The 26,584-nt window shown below is 59.8% G+C and overlaps 1 protein-coding gene across 4 annotated transcripts; it reads left to right on the top strand.

Moving 5' to 3' along the window:
- The first annotated feature begins 5,286 nt into the window (after window positions 1-5,286).
- Window positions 5,287-25,554, top strand: LOC104017454 (protein NDRG4). 4 transcript variants are annotated; one of them, XM_087739300.1, is made up of 17 exons: window positions 5,287-5,438; window positions 9,269-9,360; window positions 9,838-9,882; window positions 16,710-16,815; window positions 18,083-18,203; window positions 18,476-18,538; window positions 18,745-18,805; window positions 19,121-19,207; window positions 19,308-19,364; window positions 19,741-19,844; window positions 20,390-20,446; window positions 20,542-20,593; window positions 21,269-21,316; window positions 21,558-21,593; window positions 21,785-21,836; window positions 22,491-22,529; window positions 23,187-25,554. In XM_087739300.1, the coding sequence occupies exons 1-17, from the start codon at window positions 5,402-5,404 to the stop codon at window positions 23,339-23,341; spliced, it is 1,212 nt and encodes a 403-aa protein (XP_087595426.1). In that variant the 5' UTR covers window positions 5,287-5,401; the 3' UTR covers window positions 23,342-25,554. The 4 variants fall into 4 exon arrangements, with proteins under 4 accessions (XP_087595426.1, XP_087595427.1, XP_087595428.1 ...); XM_087739301.1 differs by lacking the exon at window positions 22,491-22,529 and having other exon boundaries at window positions 23,187-25,553; XM_087739302.1 differs by lacking the exons at window positions 5,287-5,438; window positions 9,269-9,360; window positions 9,838-9,882 and adding an exon at window positions 14,209-14,356 and having other exon boundaries at window positions 23,187-25,553.
- The last annotated feature ends 1,030 nt before the right edge of the window (window positions 25,555-26,584 follow it).

Genomic DNA, 26,584 nt, shown 5'->3' with positions numbered 1-26,584 from the left:
GCTCCATCCATCGCCCTCTGTCCTCCACCGGATGGGTCCTTGCGGCACTGTCAGCACTGGGTGCCGCTGTGGGAAGAGTGTCCAAGGGGTGTGGAGGTACCTGCAGTGGGGTGGGGGATCCCAGCTTGCCTCTGCCAGGTCAAGATAGCACTGTGGTCCTTGCAACAGGAGCTTTGGGAAGAAACAGGGCTGTGCTGGAGCATTTTTGTTGAGAGTTTTATGGCCTTTACCCTCTTTTTTGTGAAATCTCTCCATGTTTCTGAGACGGGGAAAATCATAGAAACATAGAATCATTAAGGTTGGAAAGGACCTCTGAGATCATTGAGTCCAACCTGTTAACCTAACTGCCTGGTCCACCTCTAACCCATGTCCCTAAGCAGCATATCCACACATTTTTTGAATACTTCCAGGGACTGTGATTGTATCGCTTCCCTGGGCAGTCTGTTCCAATGCCTAACCACTCTCTCCGTGAAGAAGGTGAAATGAAAGGTCCCAGGGCCTCGTGTCCTGCCACCTCCCCTCTGCCAGCAGCGACATCGCTGGGTTCACCAGTTCTGCCCCCTATGCCTCTCCACTTGCAGGCATGACTGCTGAGGTAGCTCCAATGCTGGGGATCCTGGCTAGAAAGGTCAGCTCATTGCTCTCAAGCTGGTCTTGTTCAAGAGAGGTGACTCCTGGAGGGGGAGGGGGGCCCTGCTGTGAGCTGAGCTTTTGCTGGAGTTTTGCTCTGGAGCCGCAGCAGCATCCCCATCCACCTGCCCCACACTCTGCCACACCATGCTGAAAGTGGAGCTGCTGTAAGGCTGCCTGTGGATAAGGCTTGTGAGCCTGGCAGCGTCTGCCTGGGCCCAGCTGCTCCATGCCTCAGTTTCCCTACCTACAAATCTCACAAGAAGACCTCCAACATGGGGATACATGAAACCTTCACGTGGATGTTTCCAGCTTGCAGTGGTGCTTGGTACAGGTAGACAGTGTAAAACCCTGTCCCCACTCCTGGGCTTCAGGGAGGGTCTGCAGCCTCTGTCACTACATGGGGTCAGCCGGATCTGTCCCAGGACCTTGGACTGGAGGTCCCTGGCTGTCTGCTGTACTCTGGCTATGGAGTCATGGCTCAGAGCAGCTCCAGCAGGGGGACAGAAAGGAGCTGCCACTTTTGTGTCAGTGATGACAGCCCCTCCCGTGCTCCTCGCACCGCTGCTGGCATTGGCAGTGCCGTGGAAAATTACTCAGCGCTGCTGGTGGAGGAGTAAACCCGTGCATGGGGGAGGGTGGGGGCTGCAAAATGACGCTGGCTGGCCAGAGTGTGTCCTTGGGAAACACACCAGACAGCCAGGGTGGATGGGTTCAGTTCCCAACCAGGGGGCTTAAAATAGCATCTCCTGCTGCCTGGCTTAGCCCCCTCCGCTCACCATGGGGGAGGACGGAGCCTGGCTGGGGATGAGGGGGTGAATAGCCCTGGGATGGCACACTCTGCTCCAGCCCACTAGCCTGCAGTGGCAGGGCAGAGGCTTGGGTCTGGCAAATGGCACCATGCTTTTGGCAGCCTTTCCTATGCCACTTATGACCCTGCAGTACCCAACTTCTTCCTCCCACTTCTGGCTCCTGTCCCACTAGGGCGGATGCCCAGCACACCATGGCACAGACGAGGTGGCTCTCAGGGGTCCCTGTGCTGCTGGAAAGGCTGATGGCTGGCTGCCAGCACAGTTGGGGACCCCAGCCCTGAGCGGCATGGGGGGACAGCTCACTGCATGGTGTATTCGGAGCTCGGTTTGTCCCCTCAGACCTGCTTGCTTTGGTGGACCAAGGTTCGTGGTGTTGGCCTGATGGCCGGCTTGAGCCTGCGTCCATCACCACCCAACTGCTCTGATATGTGGCAGCAAAAGGAAGGTGGGAATCTGGCCCCAGCCCCAGGAGACCATAGCAAAGCCCAGCTGGGAGAGACCAAGGGGTTTGTCTGTGGCAGCACTTGGTGGATACCCCTCTCTGGGCGGGCACTGGGGAACATCCCCTGTGCTTGACATATCCCCAACATGATCTCCCCTCTTTGGTGCAAGGGACGGGACATCCTTCAGACAGCTGCAGCCCAACTTCAACATCATCACCGACATCTCCAGGCAGAGGGCTCCCTGGGTTCTTGGGAAGCACTGGTGCCACAGCAGCACCTGGAAATGAGCATCAGGGGTGTGTGACTAAACACTGGGAGATAATACAAATCTGCAAGCAGCATCCCCAAGCCCTCAGCAAGGTCCTGGGGAGTCCCTGTCCGGGGCTGTGGCCTTCCTGATGCCATCTCTGGAGCCAGACCTCTGTTCAACTGGCTTAGTGTCGCATGGCTGAGCTAAAAGCCCGGGAAAGCCACGTGGCAAATGCCACGTTGACCTGCATTAAAAGCACAATGAAAAATAATGTGGAAAAATCCATGCTGTAAAACTCCCTTGCTTCCCTTTAATCACACAGTTCAGGGTGCGGATGCCTCCATGTGCAGGCAATTTCTGAACCCCCACATGGGGTGACACCCCAGTCCCTCCAGCTTAGAGCACAGAGAGCTTGTGCTCTTCCCAAGCCTAATTAATTGTGCAATTATTTCAGCCACATGGCCCTGCTCCTTTTGCAAGGTAGCCATCTAAAAGCTGTTATTTGATAAAGTTGGACTTCATGTGGAGAAGATAAATCCCCAGTGTGAAAATCATTCATTCCCGTAGAAATCCCTGGCAATTGGGAGAGGAGGAGGTTTAAATTTGTACAATGTCAGGAAGATCTGAATCTGACCCTAACTCATCCTTGACCAGTTCAGAGGAAACCCCTTGACTGCTGGACCTGCAGAAGAGGGTGAAAGGCAGCCCTGAAGGCAGGGAAGGTCTGACCCCATTGAAGTGCTGGGTGCTGGGCTGACTCCTAGTTGAGGGATTAAAGGGTCCCTGTGCTCCCTTCGAGGTGAGAAGGTGAACACAGCCTGGATGCAGAGCTCTTGGTGACTCAGCAGGAGAGGCTGAAATCAGCTGAAAACTGGTTGCCATCCAAAAAGCCTGGGACAAGCTGTTAAACCAGATGTACCAGGGATGGAAATGAATGTCTGTATCAGCAGACATTCCTCCAGCCCCTCAGCAGGTGTTTGTAGAATGAGCTGCCTGTGGCTGCTCTCAAGGCACCCCATGGCCCACCAGTGAAATGTGCCGTTCACGCACAGCAGTACGTTAGCCACCACAGCTGGCCGAGGGGCAATGAGGCTGAGGTCTGGAATGCCTGGTTCAACCCAGGTGCTGAAAGCAGCCTGTGGGCACCCGCTGCCATCCTGGGAATTTAGGGTTGGGGGCAAACTTGGATCTCTGGATGAGGGTAGTACTAACAAGACCCTGGTTCAGCCCCCTTGAGATGCTAGCACTGCTCCCAAGGCCCATGGCTGGTGGTTACAGGGACTGCCAAGAAATCCCTTTCCAGGGCCGGCCTAGGTCTGCTGCCAGCTGGTCCCCAGGACCTCCAGGGCAGAGGTTGTCTCCAAGATCCCAGCACCCAAATTCCAACCCTCTTGCAGCATCTTGCATGGACCTCTCTTGGCATAGGAGAACCTGAGCCTCACGCATCTTGCAAGAAACCTTGGCTTTTCCACACTGATACATAAATAGCACTGAAATGCAGGTTCAAGCAGCCTCAGGCCCTGACTCATGCACACCGTCTTTGCAATGGAGATATGAAATGTTTTGCCTGGACGCTCCTGGCAGAAATGCCCAGCAGGGAAGAGGAGCGAGTGATAGCCTGGAAACCACACCAGACCAGACCAGACCACAGCCCTGCCCCTGGGAAGCAGCCTAAGTCCTCCCAGGTGAGCATCACTTGGGGCTGGGTTTGATGCGGAACCAAGTCCATGGAGGGGAAGTGATGGGGTCCTCCACAGTTTCCCCATGGGGATGTTTTGATAAGGGCCAGTTCTGGGTTTTGAATGGCATGTCCTGTGCAGTTGCCTCAGGCAACTTGGGCGTGGAGGCTGTACATCCCTAACCATGGATAAATGAATTAAAGCAACACTAAAGAAGTACAGAGGAAGGAACAGTTGCAGGACAGGCTTGCCCAGCTTGGAGGCAAGTGGCAATCAGCCCTTGCTCTAGGGGCAGGCTGGGGCCCTCTGTCCTCACTGGACCAGCTTTCCCACTTCAGGACATAGCCTTGCTTCATACCCTGCTACCTTGGGAGCCCCTGGCTCTTTTAGAAACCTGGGCACCATTACAAGGGTGGTGGGCAAACCTCCACAAACGGGCTGCCCTGCAGAGCTGGTGGCCCCTGACAATTCAGGATCATAGCCAGGGCAGAGGGAGGCACCACCAGCATCCATGCCTCATGCAGAAGATGAGGGTCCTGCATCTTCCCCACAGTGGGACTGGCCCTCTCCAACTCCCCCCGCCCCTGCCTATGGCAGTGTTCACAGCCCCTGGTTTTGCCTGACCCAAACAGCCACCGCACAACCTCCTGCTCTACCCCAAACAGCTGCCACCCTACACCCCCAGCATCAATATGTTGGGGGGTCATCACCACCCCAGCCATGGCCTCTGCTCCTGGGTGATCCTTCAGACACCACGGCTATCACCATCCTCACTCCCTGGCACCCCCAGACCATTATGGCCCTGCTGTGGGGACCCTCATTGCACAGGTCCCCCTTATCCTGGGGCTACCTGGGCCCCTTGACCATGACCATCCTATGCTCAGGGGGACCTGCACCTGCATGCTCCAGAGGACCCCCAGGCCCCTTGTCATCCTTATTCTTGTTCCTGGATACTCCCAGGCCCTTTGGCCTTTTCATGGCCCCACTCCTCAGGACTCCCTAGACCCCTTGGCCATAATGGCTCTGTTCCAGGTATCCTGTTGCACAGATCCCCTCTTGTCCTGGGATCCTCCCTGGGCACCTTGATCATCACCATCTCCTGCTCTCGGGGACCCCCAGACTCCCTAGGCATGGCCCCATACCTGGGGCTCCCCAAGGCTCCCACTGTGCCCTGCTCCTGGGACCCCATGACCACAGGGACCCTCTGGACCCATCGGCCATCATGGTCCAGCTCTGGGACTTCCCTGGTTCCTTAGGGGGTGACGTGTGCAGGCCCCCCGCAGCGCTCCATCTCCCGTGTAACCCCCCGGGAGCGCTCCGTCTCCCGTTTAATCCCCTGCTCCCCCAGCCTCGGCCCGGGCCCATTGTCCGCCTGGCGCCCCCCGGCGTCGGCCCCGTCCCCTCCCCTTCGGCCCCGGCGAGGGGAGGAACCGGCCCGGCGGGGGCCGCGCCCAGCCTCGCCCCTGCGCCGCCCTGCGCGCCTCGCACCGGCACCGGCTCCGCTCGCTCCCCGCGCCGGGGCCCGCCGCCGCCCCCTCCCTCCGCTCTGCCCCGCCCGCCGGCGGCGCCGGGACCCGCCGCCCCGGCATGAAGGTGCTCCGGCACAAGATCGAGCTGCTGACAGGTACGACCTGGCCCGGCCGCCCCCGCTCCCGCCGCCCCGGAGGTGCTGGAGGGGGGAGCGAGGCTGGGAGGAGCCGGGCGCTGGGTGATGGGGTCGGGGGGGAAGAGCATTCAGCCCCTGACTAGGAGATGGAGCTACCGCCCCTCCCTTCTCCCCCCCGCCTGCCTCTTCTCCCTCATGTATGGGCTGCTGGGGGGGAACGATGCTTTTTGGGATACGGGAGGCGATGCCTGGGGAGGTGCCAAGGCTGCAGCGGGGGAAGCCCAGCCTGGTGGTGCTGGGGGGTGAAGGGGGGGACTGAGTCGGCAGCCTCCTGGTGCGGGGGTCTGCCAAGCAGACAGCCGAGGGGGGCTGGAGGGTGCCTTTGGAACTTCCGGAGCATCCCTGCAGTGCCTGCTCCTCTGCCAGCCTCCCCTGGGAGACTCCCCGCCGCCTGGGTGCCCCGAGGATGGGGCTGGGGAGGAGGTTGCTTTTAGCAACAGCCATTGCAAGACAGCCTGCATCCCCGCAGAGCTGGGGTGCTCGGCCCCTACATCAGGTGGCACCAGATCCCCTGGCCCGGTGGGTCCCCACGCTGTGGCCTGCCCGCTCCTGCGCTCCCCAGTTGGACCACACGGTTAGGCTGGTTTGTGGGGGCTGCTGGGGTGCAGACCTGTGCCCCCCCGCGGGGGCAGAGCAAGCTGTGGGTGTTTATCCTACACCGGTGGGGTGGGAGGTGGCCCAGGCTGTGTCACACTGGGGTTTTCCTCCACCCCATCACAGCTCCTCAGTGGTCCTGCTCTGGGGGGCGATGCTGTGGGCACGCTTCTGTGTCTTGGACTGGGTTGCAGGTTCCCATCCTCCCTCTCCCCGCCTCGCTTGAGGTCACCTTGGCTTCACCTCTTGGCAGCGCCAGGCCTCTCTCCTCCAGATTTGCCTCCCCATCTGTTGCACACTGCTCAGTTAGCCTGGAAAATCCATGCTGACATCCTGTGGGTGCCACCGCTGCGCCAGGGCAGGACGCTGGTTGTCAATGGGAAGACTCCTGTGAGGCCGGTGCATTGCCCGAGGGACCTCTGCTTTCCGACCAGACATGCTGCCCAGTGTTAAACCCTTCCCACAGTCTTATCGTGATGATGATGATAGTGTATTTCCTTGCCGTGAGCTGGTTCTCCTCCAGTAAGCCAACATTGGGCTGCAGATCCCTGGGGAAGTTAAGCCAATGCGGCTGTTTCAATCCCCATCTGTATATGCAGTGCCAGGGCCACGGTGGGGCAGAGCACTAGTCCCAAACAGAGCACTAATATCACGCTAGGTTTGGGACTGATTTGGGATTAGGGAGGAGGCGTGTCCCAGCTGTGCCCAGGAAATGGTGGCACCACACAGGAAGGCAGGGTGGGAGCAGAGGTTGGTGTGCTTGGGGCAGCACCCTGGGGATGGGTGCTGTTGGGGAGCATTGGGGTGAGCTGGAGGGAAAAGGACTTCCTGCCAGCCACATTGTCCCAGCATGCAATGGGAGCCAAGTTGCTTTGGCTAGGAGATCTGGAGCTATGGCTTCCTCACCAGCCCGCTGCAGTGATGTGGCTCAGCTGGGCTGGGGGACACTGCCCACAGCCCCACTGCTGTGCTGGCAGGAGCAGGGATGAGGGTACCTGTGGGGTGGCATGGGAAGCAGAGCACCCACAGGAAGCCAGCAGCATGGCTGTGATCCTGCTCGCAGGCAGTTGCACCCATGGGACTCCCTGATGTACTGATCCCTCCTCCGTTCCCATGCTCAGCACCACTTCAGGTGACTGTCCATCCCATGCTGAGGATGCCGGTCAGTGCAGGGCTCTGCCATGTCCCTCGTGAGGCAGCTTTCCCCTCACCACTCGAGCAAGGTCACGAGGCCTTTCCTCATTGCTTGGCCACCCTCCCTCCCATATTAACTGGAGGCTTTAATTAATAAAGGCATTCACCATACGCTAAGTGCTGTTCCCAGCCACCCTGGGGCTGCGGCCACACGGTGGGTTGCCGCGGTCAGCGTGGGACGCTCCTGCTCTCTTTCAGACCTGGCTACTGGTGAGGCTGATTTTCCTTCCAATTTTAACCCTGGGATTGGGCACCAGGGGATCGCAGGGTTGCTCAGTCGGTGGCTCAGCAGGCTGCATCGTCTCAGCTGTGCTGGTGGGCTGCAGGTGAGGGCTGTCTGCTTGCACAAAGCCATTTCCCCAGCAGCAGCCCAGCTTGGAGCAGCATGCCCTGGGTGTGTGCTTCTCCATGGGGCTGTTGGCACCTTTCCCCACTGGGGTTTTGCATGACCCCTGCTGTGGTGGGACCCTCCATGCAGGGGGTGAGGCAGAGACCCCGGGCACTGGGCTCCCTGGGACTCCTGGGGGGCTTTGCACTGGAGTTTCTCCCTCCAAACAGTTCTGGTTTGTTGGATGGCTCCCAAGGAGCAAAGCAAAGTGCGGTGCTTGCAGAAAGCAGCCAGGTGGCACAGCCTGCCTGGTTTTTTAATGGAAAACCTGGTCAGATGAGCAAAAGCCAGCTTTGGAGGGGAGTTTATGACCAGCTCCTGTATTCCTGCTGGCCTTGCAATGCTCATGGCATTTCTTGGCCTTTTCACATCGCCAACCCAGGCTGACCCAGGTTTGAAGGTGGACAAAGCATGGAGCAGGCTTGGCTGAGGCTGTGGATGGAGCAGGGTCCATGTCTGCTGCTGTGCTAGCGCAGCCCCATATCATCCCTGCTGTCCCTGGGGAGATTGCAAAGGGGGGGTAGCCAGTGGAGGGGGTGTGGGACCAGTGCTGGCCTGTTCGGAGCAGCAACTCATTTGAAGGCTTGGCCTTGGGGAGGAAACAGAGGCTGCAAAGGCAAACACCTGAGTTCCGAATCCTGCCTGACCGCAGATAATCCCCTTGCACTGGGAACTGCCCATTACCCAGCCCATCTATACACAGGGGAGCCTGGATTGTCCCTCGTGTCCCCCATGTCTGTCATGTTCCATGTGCAGCCAGCTGCTGGGAGCGCAGGCATCTGCTTGCTCCCCTCTGCTGTCGAAGTTGGGCTTGTGCCTGGGGGTGTTTTTGGAGATGCTGGCATTGGGGGAGGTATGAAGTCCCGGTGTCCTGGTCAGGAGCATTCAGTCTCACACCTGTGCTGAGTGGCGGCTCCACGGTGAGGTCTGTCCCTCAGCCATGGGGCTGAGCTGCTGGCTGGCCAGTACCTGCTTTGCAGGCAAGAAGAGTTTGGGAGTAAAGGCTTCACATTGGGTTTTCTCCCATCATTGCAATACAAACTTCAGGCTCTCTCTCTGCTTCCCTGCTGCTCGGAGCATCCCTCTGCCTCGCAGCATGGCTGAGAAACATCACCCCTCATTCTGGCTGTGCAGGGAGATCTTCCTTTGTCCCACCCATACCTGTCTGCAGCCTAAAACCAGCCAAAACATTGGATTTTCCCTCTCTGACAGATGCTGGAAGCTGGGGTGGGAATTGGAATGTTCTTGCCCTGGGTTGAGTACTTACAGGGGCGACCAGCATGGACAGACCAGGTTGGTCTCCCAGTTTGCCTAAGACTATGCCCTGGAGACAGGGCTGTCCTTAACGGGGAGAACTAGACCTGGGTGGGAGCTGGGAGCTGAGCTCCTCCAGGCACTGCCTGCCCCATGCCTGTTTCCAGCTCCCAGCAGAGGGGCTTGCTGTGGCCCCCAGACAAGCTGAAGCACCAAATCCCCATGGTAGATGGGTGGAGTGAAGCTAATTTGGGTCCTGTTCCCACGGGCAGGGAGACCTGGGAGGTTCTGGGGGACTGGGGAGAAAGGCACCAAGGCAGGTCCTCATGGGCGCTGACATCTCCCTTGCCCCTGGCAGGGCTGTTGCTGCAGGAGATGACCATGGCGGGGCTACATGAGCTGCGCTTCACTGAGGAGAAGCCACTGCTGCGGGGCCAGGATGCCGAGCTGGTGAGTCTGATGACTGCAGTGGCTCTGGCTCCTGCACTTGGGGTGCCAGGACACAGGTGCTTAAGTGGGAACTTGTGGGTGGTATGCTGGTATTAGGTGCACCTGTGTGCACATGTGTGTTGGTATTCAGTGCATGTGTGTGGGCAGACATGCTGGTATTGGGTGCATGTGTGTGCAGATGTGTGGTATTCAGTGGATGTGTGTGTGCAGATGTGTGCTGGTATCGATACACATGCATGGGTGAGCACGGGTTCTGGTTTGGTGTGATGTATGTGTGTGAAGATGTTTCACGTACATGCTAATACACACTTAGTGTGCACACGTGTGGGCATCATGTCCCCCTGCAGCCAGCGCCGCCATGGAGAGTGGGTGCTTGTGGTGTCAGGGGGCTTCGTGAGCTGGGTGGGAGGAGGGCGGCACAGGAGTAAGGGGCAGCCGGGGGATGTCTCTGTCCCTAACGGCTCCTTCTCTTCCCAGGAGAACTCGGATGTCTTCCTCTCCGCTATGGACACGGACTGGAAGGTAGGACCAGCCACGGAGGGTGCCCCCCACCCCTGGGACAGCAGCCTGCGGCTGGGGAAGGCTGTGGGGCGCTGAGTAGACCCAGGGGTGTTGCTGTCCCCCAGTTCCATGGGGATGCAGTGCCTGGTCGGTGTCTTTGCATGGGGCTGCGCATCCATTGTGGTCCCCTGCAGGAGGGGATGGGGGGGTCGCTGCCAGGCATGCCCTCTGCTGGTGCTTGAATGTGGCTGGCAGGTACTTGGTGAGTGGCTGGGGACAAAACCTCTTGAAAACAGGCGAGTTCTTCTCAGGAGGGCCGAGCTGCTTTTCTAGCCTCTCTACCATTGCCATGGCAATGGTTTCCCAGGCAATGCCAGCTCCCTGCTTACATAAGGATGTTTGAAAGCCTCTTTCTTTTTTGGAGGGCTGGGGCATTGCCCCCTCTACCACCCACCTCTCTCTGAGAGCAGGGCCCCTCTGCTCCCCTGGCTGGCACCTGCCCACCTTGTACCTCTGTTTTCCCTCTTCGGAGGAGCCCCATGATATGGCCTCGGGGCTCGCAGGGGCTCAGCTCGTGCCTGGCTCCTGTGTTGGTCTCCATTGCTCTCACACTTCTGCCCAAGCTCATCCTGCACCAGGCTCCTCCTGCAGAGACCAGAGTGCTGGTAGTTGGGGAGGGAGGGTAGTGGGGCTGCTGGACCCCAGCTCACTGCCTGTCTCTCTCCCAAGGCATCCCCCCTCCCAGGGGACACCAGTGACTGACTTCAGGTTGTATGTTGCTGCTTTGCCAGCAGCTGGGAGGGTGGGCTCAGGTGGTGCTGGCTGAGCCCTGCCAGGTCTGGCACTGAAACAGCAGCACCTGCAAGGATAAAATAAATTTGGATTTCATTCATCCTGGGAGAGGGGCAGGGGAGCCTGGGTCCCCATTTTGGCAAACCCAAAGCAATGCCCAGGCTTTTGGGGCTGGCCCGCTCAGTTTCCATCACCCGTGCGGATGGCAGGGTGCAGCTGGGTGGGGAGCAAGGACTTTTGTCAGGATGCTGGGCGGTGGCTGCTGTGGTTCACAGCGTAGGAGATTTCTGGTGGCCTTCTTGGAGGCCACAAAATTATTCAAAAATGGCAGTGGTGGAAAAGAAATGCCATGCTTCCCAGCAGCTCCAAAGCTGGCAAGATGCTGGGGCCGTGAGCGGCAGGGTGTGCGGGTCTGGGCTGTTCCTTGCTCTGCTTGCTCAGGGTCTTTGTTGACCACTGGAGGGGAAACCAAACTTCCTGGTGCCACCGAAGTGAGGGTGACGAGGGAGAAGGAGGCAAGGAGGGACAGGGAAGTGGCAGTGCTGGGCTGCCTAGAGCTCCTGGTAGGGCCATGGGCACCAGTATGGCTCTTGCTCAGCTGTGCTGGGGCAGGGCTTTGTTTGGCATGCAGGGGGTGTTAAAGAGCAATGAGTCTCCCAGGACAATCTTTGCATGCCAGTATTTCAGGAATTGGCCCACAGTGACGCTGAACTGTGTCTCCCTGGTGGCACCCAGGTAGAGTGAGTCCAGACAGCAAATGCCACAGCGATGTACCTGCATGCCCTTGGTACCTAAAAAACCGAACTGGACAAGGATCAAGGCGGCTTTTTCCAAGACAGCCAGGCCCTGTGCCCTCTTGGTTCCCCTCCAAGAGCCTCAGGGTGGGGATGGAATGAGCTTCCCAGGCTGTGCTGTGGCAACCCCCTCCTTTCCCCCACCCCAGCACTTTGCAGGTTGGTTCCCTGTAAAGGCTGGGGGCTGCCTGCCCTTCCTTGGGGAGATCTTACCCCGTTTTCTAGGCTCAACTCCTTGGGGTAATTCAGTCCAGCCTACAGCTTATCTCCTCGCTGTCCCTCTGCTCCTCCCCACAGCCAGTCACTGCTTCCTTGCCCAGATGCTCTGGCCTGGCCAGGGCAGTGGAGGGGGGAGCAGGGATTCCCCACTGCCTCCATCAGCTGAAGTAAAGCCCTTGGGGCTGCTGGCATAAGCCAAGGTGCAGGAGTGCGGGGGGCCAGGTGACTCTGCCCTGGCCCTGCTGGAGGTTTGGGCCATCTGCCAGGCAGATGGGCTAGTAGCCAATGGGGCGGAAATACCATTTGATGCCATTCAAGCGGACTCAGCCCTCTTACCTCCCTGCTGCCCTTTTGCATTCATGCCTTACTTCGCCTCAGCTTTTCCACCCCTTCTCCATTTTGCCACCTTCTGTCTTTTTTCACCTGCTCATGCCCCTCTGCATCTCTTGCTTTTTCCTGGAGGTTGTGGCTGCTCATGTGCTTTGGTTCCACAGGCAGCAGGGCTGAGGAAATCCAAAATGGCACCTGGACTTGTGAACAGCTGTGTACCTGTGCCAGGAACCACCAGGGAGCTGGGCTTTGTTAGCAGAGATGCATCTCTCCAGGCTTGGATCTGAGCTCCCTGCAGGACAAAGCAGTGCAGAGGAAAGCCTCTCTGGTGGAGGCAAGGTGGATGCTATCCTGCTGCCTGTCTCTCTGTCCTTCCTTTCTCCCATGTCCAGACCCCCTGGCTGCCCAGCTCTGAGTTGTTTGCAGGACGCTGCTTTCAGTGGCTCCCCACTAGCTCTGGGTGATCATTTGTCCAGGTCAGGGAAAGGGCTGTCCCCAGGGAAAAGTGGCTCAGCCCTGTTATTAGACATCAGAGACTCCACAGGAACAAGCCTGCTGGGTGAAGCCAGGGACACAGGGCTTTGCCATGTGGGGAAGCCTGTGCATGTGGTGGTGATGGCAGCTGGATCCCTTCTGCCCATGGCTGCGGTGCATGCAGTGCATGTGGTGCATGGCGAGCTGCCAGGCTGGGGATGATGCAGAGGTGATGGCAGGCTCCAATGGTCATGGATGCTCCCTGTGGTGGGCAGTGAGGCTGAAGGGTCCCTGCTGGATGCTGCCCTGGTCCGCCACTGGCATGTGGCTCGCCAGCCCCTTTGGGCAGCTGCTGGAGGGACTGTGGGACTCTTTCTCCATCCATGATTGCTCAGCTTCATGCTGGAGTGGCACGGGTGCTGGTTGTGCTGAGCCAGGCAGCAGTGCTGGGCTGGGCAAGGGCAGGCAGGGTGCAGGGGGATGGCACCCAGAGCCTGCTGCGGGGTTTTGGGGATGTGGCGGCACGAGACTGTCCATGGGTGCGAGCTGCAGGCAGAGGGACTTGCCCTCTCGGAAGCCTTGTTGGAATCAGGGCAGAAACCACCTGCCTGCGCGCATGTGCACATGGGAATACACACACGTGTGCATGCACACACAGCAAGTGTCGCCCCAGGGACAGGATCCAACCCCTCGGTGCCGTGGGGTTGTCTTTCCTCCAGCCTTATTTACCTGCCACCAGCGACATCCAGGTTGGGGCTAAATCCTGCACATCCCCTGCATGCCAGCATCCTGCAGCAGGCAGGATGACCGTGCTGTTGGGTAAGGTAACACAGGTATTGGGGCAGTGTTCACCTGTGTACACACATGTGCCCCTCCATGCACAAGGTTCTTTGTGTGTGCAGGTCATTGTGCATCCATGAGTGATGGCCATGGCATACATGCTAAGGACATGGGAGAAGGATGCAGCAGGCATGCTCCTTATATGCATTTGACCATGCACATACATGCACAGGAATGTGTACCAACGCAGACACACAGGGGCCAGCCCCGTGGGGGTATGTGCAAGCATTTTGTGGGGTGCATGTGCTTCAGCATGCGTCATTGTAACTATTTTTCCAAAGTTTGCATGCACAGACATGTGGGTGGACACAGTTTTACCTGGCCTCTGTGTGTCTGTGTTGGTACGTGTTCCTGTGCATGTATGTGCATGGTCACGTGCATATAAGGAGCATGCCTGCTGTGTTCCTCTCCTGTGTGCTTAGCATGTACCCATGTCCATTCGTGGGTGTGTGCGTGCTTCCTGGTGCGTATGCATTGCTGCAGGGCCTTGGTCTAGGCGGTGCAGGCTCGAGCATGATTCTGCGTGTTTGCGTGGGGCCAGAGCCGCGTGTATGTGTGTGATGGGTGCAGGTGAGCATTGCTGGGCTCTGTTGTGATGATGCTGTGTGTGTTGCAAGGGGTGCGAGTGCAACCCTGTCTAGGCATCCCTGCCTGTCTCGGTCTGCTGAAGGAGGGAAGATGGAGCGGGTACCGCACAGTGCCAGGTGTTTTTTCTTCATAAACAAGAGTATTTGGGGCCAATTGGAGCATGAATAATTCCCGCGGCAGCCAATGGCTGAGTGCTGGCTCCATCGCAGTGCTCGTCTGCAATGGAGGCCAAACCTGCTGGGGCTGCGCGTCGCATTGAGGGGGAAGGGAGAGGGAGGGCTTAACGCAGGGCTGGGGCTCTGCTATAAATCGAGGCGAGGGGCTGAGCCAGCGCAGAGCTCTGCTTCACCCCAGCCTGCTGCACTGCTGTGCCCCACGCCAGGACCCTGTGCTCGGCCCACCCTGCCCTCCCATCCTCGTCCACCCGCTTCCTCACCATGCCTGAGTGCTGGGATGGGGTAGGTACCACCGTTCCCGTGCTTGCTTCCCTCCCTTCCCAGGAAGTTTTGCCTCAGTACCTCTCTGCTTGCCCAGGCTGGACCTTTGCACCCAGCAGGGCTTGGCATGGGCCAGGCAGGCGTTGGTGCAGGGGGGACCTGCTGCTGGGGAGCCCTTCCTTCCCCCAGCCCCACTGCTGCATCCCTGACGTACTGCAGGTTTCAGGGACGCGTTGTCCTTGAGCATGTCCTCCTTGAGCCCAGCGGAGATGCTGCGCCAAGGCTGAGGCTGAGTAAGCACAGCTGCAGGCTGCGCTGGGGCTGACTGCTGATGGGGGGGGCGTGCTGTCCCTTCCCCACCTCCAGAGTTGCAGTGGGAGAGGGTTTCTTGCTGTTTTGAAGCAATCCCTCAGATGCTTTCCAGCCTCTGCTGTGATGGCAACACCCGATGGCAATGGACTGGTGTGGAGAGGGGTGAGCGAGGTGGGAGCACTGCAGCGGCAAGTGGGTAACCTGGACAGGGCTGGGCTCTCTTGGGCACCTATGGGTGCTGCAACCGCCATGCCCCCTCCTTGCTAGGGCCACGGGTTGTCAGTGTCCCCCACTCCTCGCTGCCTGTATCCCCTGCATCCCCAGCCTCTCCCCCACAGTAAACATCCCTGCAGCAAAGGGCAGAGCTGTGGTACCCAGCAGTGCTGCAGAGGCTGCACCATGGGCAGGGATGTGCCTGGCTTGGCAGGCAGAGAGGGGGAGGGTAGCAGTGCTGGGGAAGGAGCCGCCACCTTGGGCATGTGATTTTGGGGTGGGATTGCAGGCTGAGCTGTTTGGGCTGTGATGGGGACCATGGGCATGGGGATGGCAAGGAGGCAGCCCTGCGCCCAGGATCAGACCACATGGATGCCTCCTGCTCTGTGACCTTGGGCCAGTCCCTTCCTCTGCCTCAGTTTCCCCATTTGTTGTTGCGGGGGGATGTCCCTACTCATTGCCTGCTGGCTGATACAGCCCCGGGGAGTGGAGGGACAGCTGTAGATGAGGCCTGGGTTTGGGGTGCCCTTGGGGAGCCAAGCATTGTGTCCACAGAGCCCTTGAGCTACCCTCAGGCACTGCATCCCCCTGGGGACAGCAGATCTTGGTAAGGGGAGGCACTGCAGCGAGGAGACCCTGTCGTCAGGTGGTTCTTCCTATCTGAGGCCCATGTCCTTCAGAGTCCTTGGTGGCGCGTAACCCACGGGAGCATCCACATACCTGCTCCCCTCCTGCCAGCCCATCCATGGGGCTGCCAGTACCTGCAGTGAGGACCGCGCCAGTTGGGCAGCCTGCCAGCATCCCCTGCCTGACCCTGTTCAGCATGTGATGCTCCTGCACCCACCAGATCCCAGCTTCGAGGTCACTGCCAGTGGGCTGGCTAGCAGGCATGGGCATCTGGAGGGGACCTCTGGTCCCTTGTCCCCAGCTGATGCCTTGGCCAGCACCTGGGCTTGCAGCCTCAGTTTCCCTTGCTGGCTGGGGATGATGACTGTGAAGGCAAGGCTGGAGCCCTCCCAGCCAGGGAAACTGAGGCACGGGGCAGTTCTGATCTCTGTATGGGGGCACAGCCATTTCAGACCAAGGGATTTTAAAGTTACTTTAGCTGTCATTTTGGGATCAGGCTGCAGCATTTCCTGGGCTGGTGTCCATGGTCTGACCTCTGCCTGTTTGTCCCAGGCACAGTGAATCCAGGCCAACTGGGCCATGCTGTGATCCCCCACCCCGTTGCCAAAACTCCCTCAGTCCCAGGCCTTCAAAGATCTCCTTTCCAATCCTGTGGTCCACCTGTTCTGTCCCATGATCCTTCTCTCCCAAGCCCTCTTGGATCATCCCATGCCATGCCATGCCATGCCATGCCATGCCATGCCATGCCATCCCATCCCATCCCATCCCATCCCTCTATCCCTTGATCCCATCCTGTGATCCCATCCCATAATACACCTGTCCAATCCTAAATCCTATTTTCCCTTCCCTTCCCTTCCCTTCCCTTCCCTTCCCTTCCCTTCCCTTCCCTTCCCTTCCCTTCCCTTCCCTTCCCTTCCCTTCCCTTCCCTTCCCTTCCCTTCCCTTCCCTTCCCTTCCCTTCCCTTCCCTTCCCTTCCCTTCCCTTCCCTTCCCTTCCCTTCCCTTCCCTTCCCTTCCCTTCCCTTCCCTTCCCTTTGTCCTGCCTTCTGCCACCACCAGGATGCCCAGAGCTGGGGGTTTTCCCAGCATGGCTGCTTCTCTTTCCCTTGTGCTCCCATGGGACCCAGCCACCTGGGGAAGCAGCAGTGAGGGGTGGGGTGGTGGGGCAGGAGAGGATGTCTTGGGGCAGGCAGGCATCACCCCATCTCTCCTGTTCCCCCAGGAACATGACATTGAGACTCCCTATGGGCTGCTGCACGTGGTCATCCGGGGCTCACCCAAGGGGAATCGCCCGGCCATCCTGACGTACCATGATGTGGGCCTCAACCGTGAGTGCTGGTCCCTGGGCCATGGGGCACAGGGGCAGGCGGGAGCGAGGCTGGGGCTGCACAGGGTGCCAGGACATTGGTCAAAGCCAGGGCTCAGCTCCTTTGCTTCCTTCCATGGAGGATCCCCAGGCTGCATTGGGTCTCCCCAGGCATCTGAAAGCACCAGGAGGGTTTGGATGCTCAGCCAGACCCAAAGCCCGGGCCAGGCACAGCCAGGAGTGCTTGGCCACCCTGGTGCTGGCTGTCTGCCTGCCCATGCCAGGCAGGGATGGGACGTGGGGGATACTGGGTCAGTCCCTGCTGCTGCCGCCGGCCTGTTGGTATTCAGAGCACAGACCTGGCTGGCGGCAGGGCATAGTGGGGGCTGAAGGAGATGGGGAATAGCAGGGAAGGAGGGATTCTGACAGGAGGGAAAGGAGGGACACCAAGCTAGGGCTCTGGATGTGGGGATGCTGCTCTCTCTGTAAACCTGCAGCCTTGCACCCACATCCCAGACCCCTGCCCTGGGCTGTGCCCCCCAAGCTGAGCCGGGATGCCTGGTGCCCTGTGAGTGGGGAGAAGCATCTCCCCCTCTGCTGGCAGCTGAGGCTGTCACCGGCATGCTACATGAGCTGCCTCACCATCACAGCAGCACTCTTGTGTCCAGGGATGCGTCATGTTGGTTGCGATGGACCTTACAACCTGCCTTGCCCCGACGTTTTGGGAGGGATGTCCCAGCACTGATGCCATGGGGCAGGACCCCTCCAAGCCCTGGCAATGCCTGTATGCTGCTGCAACAGTGGTGGCCTGTCCACAGCAGCACTGGGGCTGTTTCTTTGACTTTTTCCAAGCAGGGAGATTTGCGGCTGTTTCTCAAATCCCATGTTTGCTTGAGCCCTTTCTGGGGATTTTGAATAGGGCCAATAATACCCCGGGCTGCTAATCCTGCTGCCTGCCGGGTGGTCCTGCAGCTGTGGGCTTTGCATCCCCTGGTCCCATCCCTCCAAGCAGACGAGACTCACCCCAAACTTCTCATGCTCCTTGTTGTGTCCATCCATCTCCATGCCTCCCAACACCAGTAGGGATGCAGCCCTTGCTAACACTGGATGTGGTCTCTGCTGCAGGGATGAGGAGCCTGGAGGGAAGGGGATGGGAGGGCTTTGGTGGCATGTCGCCTCCTGGTTAAAGGGCAGTGGAAGGGCAGATGACCTCTCTCCATGCTCCCCTGGCCCACCTGGCCCCCGTGCTGGGGGTGTTTGGTCTCTGATCCCTGCCTGCCCTTTGACAGACAAGCTTTGCTTCAACACCTTCTTCAACTATGAGGACATGCAGGAGATCACGAAGCATTTTGTGGTGTGCCATGTGGATGCGCCGGGCCAGCAGGCAGGAGCCTCGCAGTTCCCTCAGGGGTAGGTGCCAGCTTTGGGGGCTCACTATGCCCGCTGGGATGTCACCTCCCTGGCCGCTGGGTTGACGCTGCCTGGGCAGTCGTGCCCTGCCTGCGGGTCTCTCTGAACCGTGACAAAGCCCATGGCAGCCAACTGGCCCAGGGTGGGCAATGGGGTGGTTTGTGGGTGTATGGTGTTTCCCTGCCCACTTTGGGCAGCCTAGCTGCCCTGTCCCAGCCTTCCCACTCTGCGCGGGTCCCATAACCGCTGTCCTGTGCCTCCCTGTGCCACAGGTACCAGTACCCATCCATGGACCAGCTGGCTGCCATGTTACCCAGCGTGGTGCAGCATTTCGGGTGAGTCAGCCTCTCCTCCACAGCTGCCGGCTGAGGGTGCTGGGCAAGGAGATTGGCAGGAGGCAAGGATTTGGGGCTGGAGGAGTTGTCCCTGTAAACTGACACCCTGCATGTCTTCTTGTGCCCCATGCTGCGGGTGGAGTGGTGGCCCAGGGAACCCGTGCTGGAGGCCACTGTCCCCCCATACGCACCTCTCCACTTTCCAGGTTCAAGTATGTGATCGGGATCGGTGTTGGGGCAGGAGCCTACGTGCTGGCCAAGTTTGCGGTGAGCCTGGGGCTGGGATGGGCTGGCCCTGAGTTGCCTGTACCTGCTGTCAGCCTGGGGTGTGGGGGAGAGCAGGAGATGACACCCCCGGGCAGGCTGTGCAGCTGCAAAGGCTCCTGGAGGGACAGGGGGAGCAGGATGGCAGTGCCATGGCCATGGTGGCCGGGCAGTCTTGCCACAGGTTTCCCATCGCTCCCAGGGCAGGGCCATGTCAGCCCCATGCAATGCCTGTGCAGTGGGCAGCGGTGCTGGTGGGGGGCTGCCCTGAGTGCATCTCCCTTTCCTGCTGAGCATCACCCCTCTTGCTCACTGCAGCTCATCTTCAGTGACCTGGTTGAAGGACTGGTTCTCATGAACATCGACCCCAATGGCAAAGGCTGGATTGACTGGGCAGCTGCCAAGGTAGGCAGGGCCCTAACCCCCTCCCCGCCCTGGCCCTCGTGGCTCCCTGGGGCAGGAGCCAGCCACAGCAGCTCCGTAACTCCCTGTGGTCCCTCCACAGCTCTCTGGCCTCACCAGCACACTGCCAGACACTGTCCTGTCCCACCTGTTCAGCCAGGTAAGGGCTGTGCATCCTGTCCCCCCCCTCACTGGCCCCCTAACCAGCATCCCAGCTGGGTCACCCAGGCTGTGCCCTGCCCTGCCTGCCTGGTGCTGCAGTGCCACTGGACCTGCCCCATGCCTGGGGATGGGGTTAGTCAAGTCCTGCCTGTATCCCTCCTGCCTGATCCGGGGCTTAGCCTTGATGAGTGTGTGATTCGTGCCCACGTCCTGCCTGGGAGTGCTGCCTGCAGCACTGCTGTGCCCAGCTGCATTGGCCGACATCCTCCCCCACTGCCCCACTGGCTGGCACAGCATGGGCAGGCCTGAGGGAGCAGGATATCTCCACGGCATCCAGCAGCACCTGTCCTGATCTTTGTCCCCTGCTGGCACAGGAAGAGCTGGTGAACAACACGGAGCTGGTGCAGAGTTACCGGCAGCAGATCGGCAGTGTGGTGAACCAGTTCAACCTCCAGCTCTTCCTCAACATGTACAACAGGTGAGCACTTCCGGTGGCCCTGCCAGCGGGCTGCCCCCCTGTCTGCGCCAGGGTGAGGGCCTGCAGTGCTGGTGGGTGGCCCTGAGGGCCCCATGGGAACCTTGACTCCTGTTGGGTGCTGCCATCACCCTCTGGCACAGGCAGGCAGTGGTGTGAAGCTGGCCGCTGGTGCTGGCTGGGGATGTGGCAGTGGTGGCACCTGTGCCAGAGCCTTGCCATGTCCCACAGCCCATGGCCATGGGTGGGCATCCTCTGGTCTCCTCCTGCTCTGGGTGCTGGCCCAGGCCTGGGGAAGGGGGCAGAGATGCTGTCCCATGCGTGCAAGGGGTTGGGAGCTTTGCTACTCCGCTGGGTGCTGCATCCCATGGTGCGGGCTCCACTTGGGTCATGGCAGAGATGGCCGTGGGGTCCTCCATCCACAGGGTGCAGGGACAGCAGGGCTGGGTGCCGCTTCCCAGAGCTGGTGGTGCCCCAGCTCTTGCGCTATGGCACTGGTGGCAGCACCTGCCCATGGGCTCACATTGGCCCTCTTTCTCCTCCATCAGCCGCCGAGACCTGGACATCAGCCGGCCTGGGACTGTGCCCAACGCCAAGACACTGCGGTAAGAGTCACACCAGCATGGCACAGGGTGTCCCAGGGTGGTGGAGTCCACCCAGGCCAAGCCCTGACTGTGCCCCTTCCTCCTCTCACTTCCAGCTGCCCCGTGATGCTGGTGGTTGGAGACAACGCGCCTGCTGAAGAAGGGGTGGTGAGTGATGGGATAATGCCTGCGGGGTGACATGCAGATGGTGCTCACTCGTGGGCATGCTCATGTTTGCTGCCTGTGTACAGGAGTGTGCTCATGTGCAAACCTACCTGCTAGTATGGGCATGTGTGCACGTGCATCCGTGCCTGGTTGCCACACCTGGAAAACCTCCCCTTCCTCATATGCCCAGACATGCTTACAACATGCACACTCGGCACACTCCCTGCTTGACGACATGCACCCCAACAGCTGCTAGCACATACGTGGCATCAGCCATACATCAGCCGCAGGAACTGTGCAGGTGGCCACATTTGTACATAATGTGTAATTGCATGCACACACACCCTCCTCCGGCACGCGTATATCTGTGCATATGCACATGAGCACACTTGTGTGCTTGTACACATGTGTGACACACAGGATGCCTCATGAGCCCCCCTCCCCTCCCTTTCCAGCCCCCACCCTTGCCCAGACACTGCCTGGCTGGAGGCAGGTCCCCCCTGTCCCATGGCAAGGGATGGTGGTTCTGCGGGCTCAGGGCTTGCCTAGCACTCTGTCTCCACCTGGCTGGGGGGGGTGTGCCAGCTGGCGTGCCATGGGCCAGTGGTGGTACCTGTGGGCAACTTCGGGCAGGCTCACGGCACCCCAGGGTGCTAATATCATCCCTCTTGCCTGCAGGTGGAGTGTAACTCGAAGCTGGATCCCACAAACACCACCTTCCTGAAGGTAGGTGGGTGGCAGGGGGCAACCGGGCGATCCCTGCTGCCCATGAAGTGTTCCATTGCCCTCTGCTCCAGTGTTGCAGGCTGTCCCCATCTCCCCATTCCAGGTCCCTCCTGGGCATGGGGCTGGGGGTGGGTGGGGAGAGCAGGGTGGCCCCAGCAGTGGCATCCTGCCAGTGGGTACCAGGGGACAGGGTGGGTGGCAAAGGCACCCTCCCAAACTAAGCAGGACCTTCTCTCTGCAGATGGCTGACTCCGGTGGGCTGCCCCAGGTCACACAGGTGAGCCCTCACAATTTCCCCAGTTAACTGGGTATACTGGGCCCTGAGACATGCACTGGTGCTGTCCCTGGCTAGCAGGGGATATGAGGTGGGCATACGGGTCTTGTGTAGAGGCTGCCAGAGGTAGCTCAGGGCTGAGCAGGGATTTCGGCCCTGGTGCTGCCTCAACTCAGCCTGCTCTTTCCCCACAGCCTGGCAAGCTGACTGAAGCCTTCAAGTACTTCCTGCAAGGCATGGGCTACAGTGAGTGCCAGGGCTGGGCATGGGGCTGGTGTGTGCCTGCGTGTATGCCTGCGTGCGTGCGTGCTGACCTTGACGCAGGAGAGGAGCCTGGCACGCCCACGTGCCCATCCTGATGGAGAGCTGCACATGCATCTGTGGCGTTGTATGTGCAGTGTACAAGATGTCTATCCGTGCGTTTGTAGGGGCGTGGGGTGTACAGGCTCTGTGTGCACACGGATGTGTGTACAAGGGCTCTGTGCGTACACACGTGTGTGGACAGGGTCTTTGTGCATGCATGCACACTTATGTGTGTGTGGGCATGCACAAGCAGGCGCTGTGTGTGTGCACACAGATGTGCAGAGTCCATGTGCACAAGTCTGTGTGCGTATGTGTGTGTATGGGTCTATGAGCACATGTGTGTATGTGTGCGTGTGCAGGTCTGTGTGCATACCTGTGTGTGCACACATGCGAAGGTCCATATACACGTGTGTGTGTTTTCAGGTTCATGTGCACATGCACATGTGTTTGTGTGTGCGCAGGTCTGTGTCCACACGCGCAAGTCTGTGCGCATGCACACATGGGGCTGGGCGGGGGCTCCTGGCCCTGTAGAGCAGCCAGCATGGCTGATACTCTTTCTCTGCTGTCCCTGCCCTTCTCCCGCTCCACCCCTGCCAGTCGCCCACCTGAAGGATCGGAGGCTGAGTGGAAGCACAGGTATTGCTCAGTGCTGCTCGGCCTGTGCCCACTGCTGCATGGTGCCTGCCTGGCCTGTGCGCCCGAGCTGCCTGGGCACCTTTGGAAACAGCGTGGGTGCAGGACTGGCCCTTCCCAGCCAGGTGCCTTCTGCCTCGCTCTGCTTTGCCTGAGATGGCACCCTGAGCCTGGGCTGGGGTCTGAAAAATGGCATTCGGAGAAGTGCCCCCCACCCATGCAGGCACAGTCTTGGCAGTGTGCCCACTGTGCCCTCTTCCAGCCGGCCAAGAGCTGTGCCCGCTGGGCATCATGGCTGGAGGAGGGTGTCACCTTCCCTGCACACCCTGGGGAGCCAGGAGAGCTCCCATCCCTGCTTACCCCTTCCCCAGAGCGTGGCGGCCAGGGGTCCCCACTGCCTCATGCTCAGTGGTCACATGTCTGGGAGATGTGCCTGGTGTACAGCCTGCCCCAGGGGTGCCCTGTCCCTGCCCCGCTTTCCCTTGCCAGCCTGGAGCTGCTCATGTTGTCACAGCACTGCATGCTGCAAGCTTGTGCCCAGGGTCATTCACACCAGGGAGTGGGACCAGTGGCTTTGCTTGTGTGAGGCAATGTCGGCTCAGGTCCTGCTGGCTTTTGGAGGGAGCTGAGCACCCTGGCCGTTTCTCTGTGCCCGTGCAGTGCCATCTGCCAGTATGACCCGCCTGGCACGGTCCCGCACAGCCTCCCTCACCAGCGCCAGCTCAGTGGATGGCACCCGCCCACGTGCCTGCACCCACTCGGAGAGCACTGAGGCCATGGGGCAGATCAACCACACCATGGAGGTATCATGCTGAGGTCCACGTCTGCCGCCGACGTCTCCTCCAGAGCCATCTCCCATCCGTCAGCATCCTGCCAGCACCCACCCGCCCCATGGACATCCTTCACCAGGGCCCTTGCTCCTTCGGGGTCCATTTGTCTTCTTTGCCGTTGGCCTCATCCCCTTGTCTGGTACCGGAGAAGGAGAGGGGCTTCACTTCACTGCCTCCCAGCTCCGGCTCCTGGCTTTGCCCAGCAGGCACACATGGTTCTGCATTGGTCCTCACCCTCCCTAGCATCAGCTTGGCCCTGGCTTGGGAGGGTGGGTGGCAGGGGGATGGGGCCAGGATGGGGGAGCAGGGGCAGGGTGGTGAGATGGGGACAGGATGGTGGGATGGGGCAGGACAGCAGGACGAGGTAGGACAGCAGGACGTGGAGAGGACACAGGAGGTAGGTTGGTCCCCCAAGGTCAACGAACGGCTCGCCAAGCCAGAAGGAAGACAGGGACGGGGAGCAGTGCTCACTGGGAGGTTGCTGGGCCCCTCCTGGGGATGCAGCTCCCATGTCTCCTCGCTGGCCCTCTCTGGGGAGAGCTAGCACACCCAGGACCTGCTGCCCCGGAGCTGGCTGAGCATTGTGAGAAATCGCACTCCAAGCTGTCCCCTTGCCCTGGTCATGTACCCTGAGGGCTGCCCCGGGGCAGGGGAAGAGGGCTCAGCCCTGCTCCAGAAGCCATTGGGGCAGGAGGATGGCATGGGGGTCCCCCTGTCTCTTCCCACACCCTCACCTATGGTGGCACTTTCTTGGTCCCTTGTTGCAAGAAGGACAATCACCACTTGGTGCCAAAAACACACCAGGGCTGAAGGAGGGGCAGTGTGTCCTGGCTTGCTCAGTCCCTGCCACACTGGCAGTTCCACTCCCAGCTCTTGGGCTGAGGCCGCCAGGGCTCAGAGGCCACCGGGTTTGGGGATGTCGCATGACAAATCCCCCCTCCAGTTTCACCACAGCCTGTGGGTGTCACCGCAGTGGAGCCATTAGCAATAAGATGAGACACTCCCCCCCGCAATGCTCGGGAGCCCTCAGCACCCTCTGCCCTGCAGGGTGCATCACTGCAAGGTGCTGGCAATGTGGAGTGACCCATGGGACATGGGGAGCACCCCAGCATCTGGCTTTGCCCACAGGCTGGCTTTGCCCACAGAGCTGGCCAGACCCACCATGGCCCCCCAAATCCACACCCCCCAGCATCACGCCTGCGCACTGAGCAGGGCGTCTCTCAAGGGCTTGGCTCCCCCTGAGCCGCGGGGCCCCATCCGGCCACTGGCTCCGGGTGGATCCATCCAGCCTCTCGTGCTCGGCATGGAGAGCCGTGTCATTGCGTAAGCCCACTGTTGGCCACCCGGCCTCTGCTGCCATCCCTGGCCCAACCCACAGGCAGCAGAGCCCAGCTCCTCCTGTACCTGGGGTGAGGGAGCCCCTGGCTCTGGCAACGGGTGCTCAGCTCTTTGTGGGTGGTCCATGGCAGACCCAAGCAGGGACGTGGAGGGGACCCACCGGGTGCCACCATCTGGGCGAGCAGAACCAGCCTGCTGGGAGCAGGTCCCACCCAGCCCCCCAAAAGCACTTGCCCCCCAGACCCTGTCCCCGCTCCCCAGCAAGGGGCACAGGGGTCCTGGGGCTCCCAGCAGCTGTACGAGGGCTTTTGGCCCTGAGACCCATGCCCTGCTGAGCCCCTCCTATATAGAATGGCCACCCCGAAACACCAGTGTCCCCATTTGTCCCCCACTTTGTTCTGCCTTGTGCTTCCTTCTCAGTGTGACTCTGAAAGCTACGTAGCCCCTTTTTACTGTAGATACCGCTGTGATTTCTCGTTTTCTCAGCGTGTCCTTCCAGGTGATATATATAAATACCTATACATAATATATGTAAGGGTTTGTCTGGTCCCTGACCTTTTTGGGTTTATTCCCCCTCGCATTCTTGTCCAAACAGTGCCGCGTGGTTCCCCTGGAGGTGGTCTGGCCGTGCTCGCCTTTGGTTCCTCACCTTGGTTTTGTTGGTCAGTTTGGTCTTCCCTGGTGGTTTGTTCTTTTGATTTTTGTTGGTTTTCCTTTTTTCCCAGTCACAGTGGAATTTAACGCATTTTCCTGTCTGAGCGCAACCTGGTTTTGTCACGGCGGCATCAATGCCGCAGCACTCATGAGACGGCAATATGTAAACCGGATTTAACTAACCTGTTGCTGTAGAGAGGATTTACTGTGTTGGAAAAACCCAACAAACTAATAAAGACCTTAAGAACCTGCTGTGCTCTTTTCAACATGCTGCAGGAAAATGGGTCTGAGCCCATCCTGGGCCGGCCTGCAGAGATCTGGCAGGCAGGGAGGACAAGGGCGACACCTTGGCTACCCACCCCACCAGGCTGCACTGCTGGGAGAGGGGGACCAGGGTCCCTATGGAGGAGAGCCCAGGACCCCAGGATGCACATGGAGGGGAGCCCTTGGGTGCTTTGGCTTCGGGGCAGCCATAGGTAGAGTGCCCCATATGTTAGGCGTGGATGGAGACTGGAAAGCTGCCAGTTGTGGCCCAACAAGGTTGGATCCAAGGGGTGCCCACTGGGGAAGGAAAGGCCCATGGCTGCACAACTCTCGGGATGAGCAGGCTCCTCAGGAGATCCAGCTTCCCTGTCCTCTTCCAGGCCTGCAGGCTCCCTGTTTGTCTCCCCATCAAGGTTTGAATGTCCCAGGCCACAGCCCTCTCCAAGTGCATGAAGCCCTCCCTGGGAAAGATCCCCTCCCTGCATTCTAGCCCTTGTCCCTGCTCCAGTGTGTCAGTGTCTGCCTTGTACTGGGGCACTCCAGACTGGTCCCAGTCCCTGAAGAGGGTCCCAGAGCCAGGGCATGGAGGGCGAGTGACTGTGTAGTCCACATGCATGGTTGCCTGGGGTGGGTGGAGAAGAGCCTGGACAAGTGGGGAGGGAATGCAAACCGCCAAGACTGACCTGAGATGTGGGCAGGCAGCCTGGGAGCCTTTCTTGGCTGGTTTGGCTGGAGAGGTCTGCTGGTCTCCCTGCCTTCAGCTCTTCCTCTGTCCTGCTCCAGCCTTGAGGCTTCTCTCTCACTGTCCCCTCTCTCCTTCTGCTTTGGTTTTGGGGACCTGCCTCCTGCTCCCTCTCTCTCTTTCCCTCTTTCAAGTGTTAGGCTCTCCATCCTCTGGTCTTGGGATCTTCTCTGGTAAGGACATCTGTTCGGGCCCCTTGTCTCTGCTGCCCCCTGCCGCCCCCTCCCCCC

The sequence above is a fragment of the Nipponia nippon genome, unplaced genomic scaffold, assembly GCF_047370975.1.
Source record: "Nipponia nippon isolate SJK-2023a ecotype South Korea unplaced genomic scaffold, ASM4737097v1 scaffold_7, whole genome shotgun sequence".
In the NCBI taxonomy this organism is placed as follows: Eukaryota; Metazoa; Chordata; class Aves; order Pelecaniformes; family Threskiornithidae; genus Nipponia; species Nipponia nippon.
This window is presented reverse-complemented; position numbering and strand designations above follow the sequence as displayed.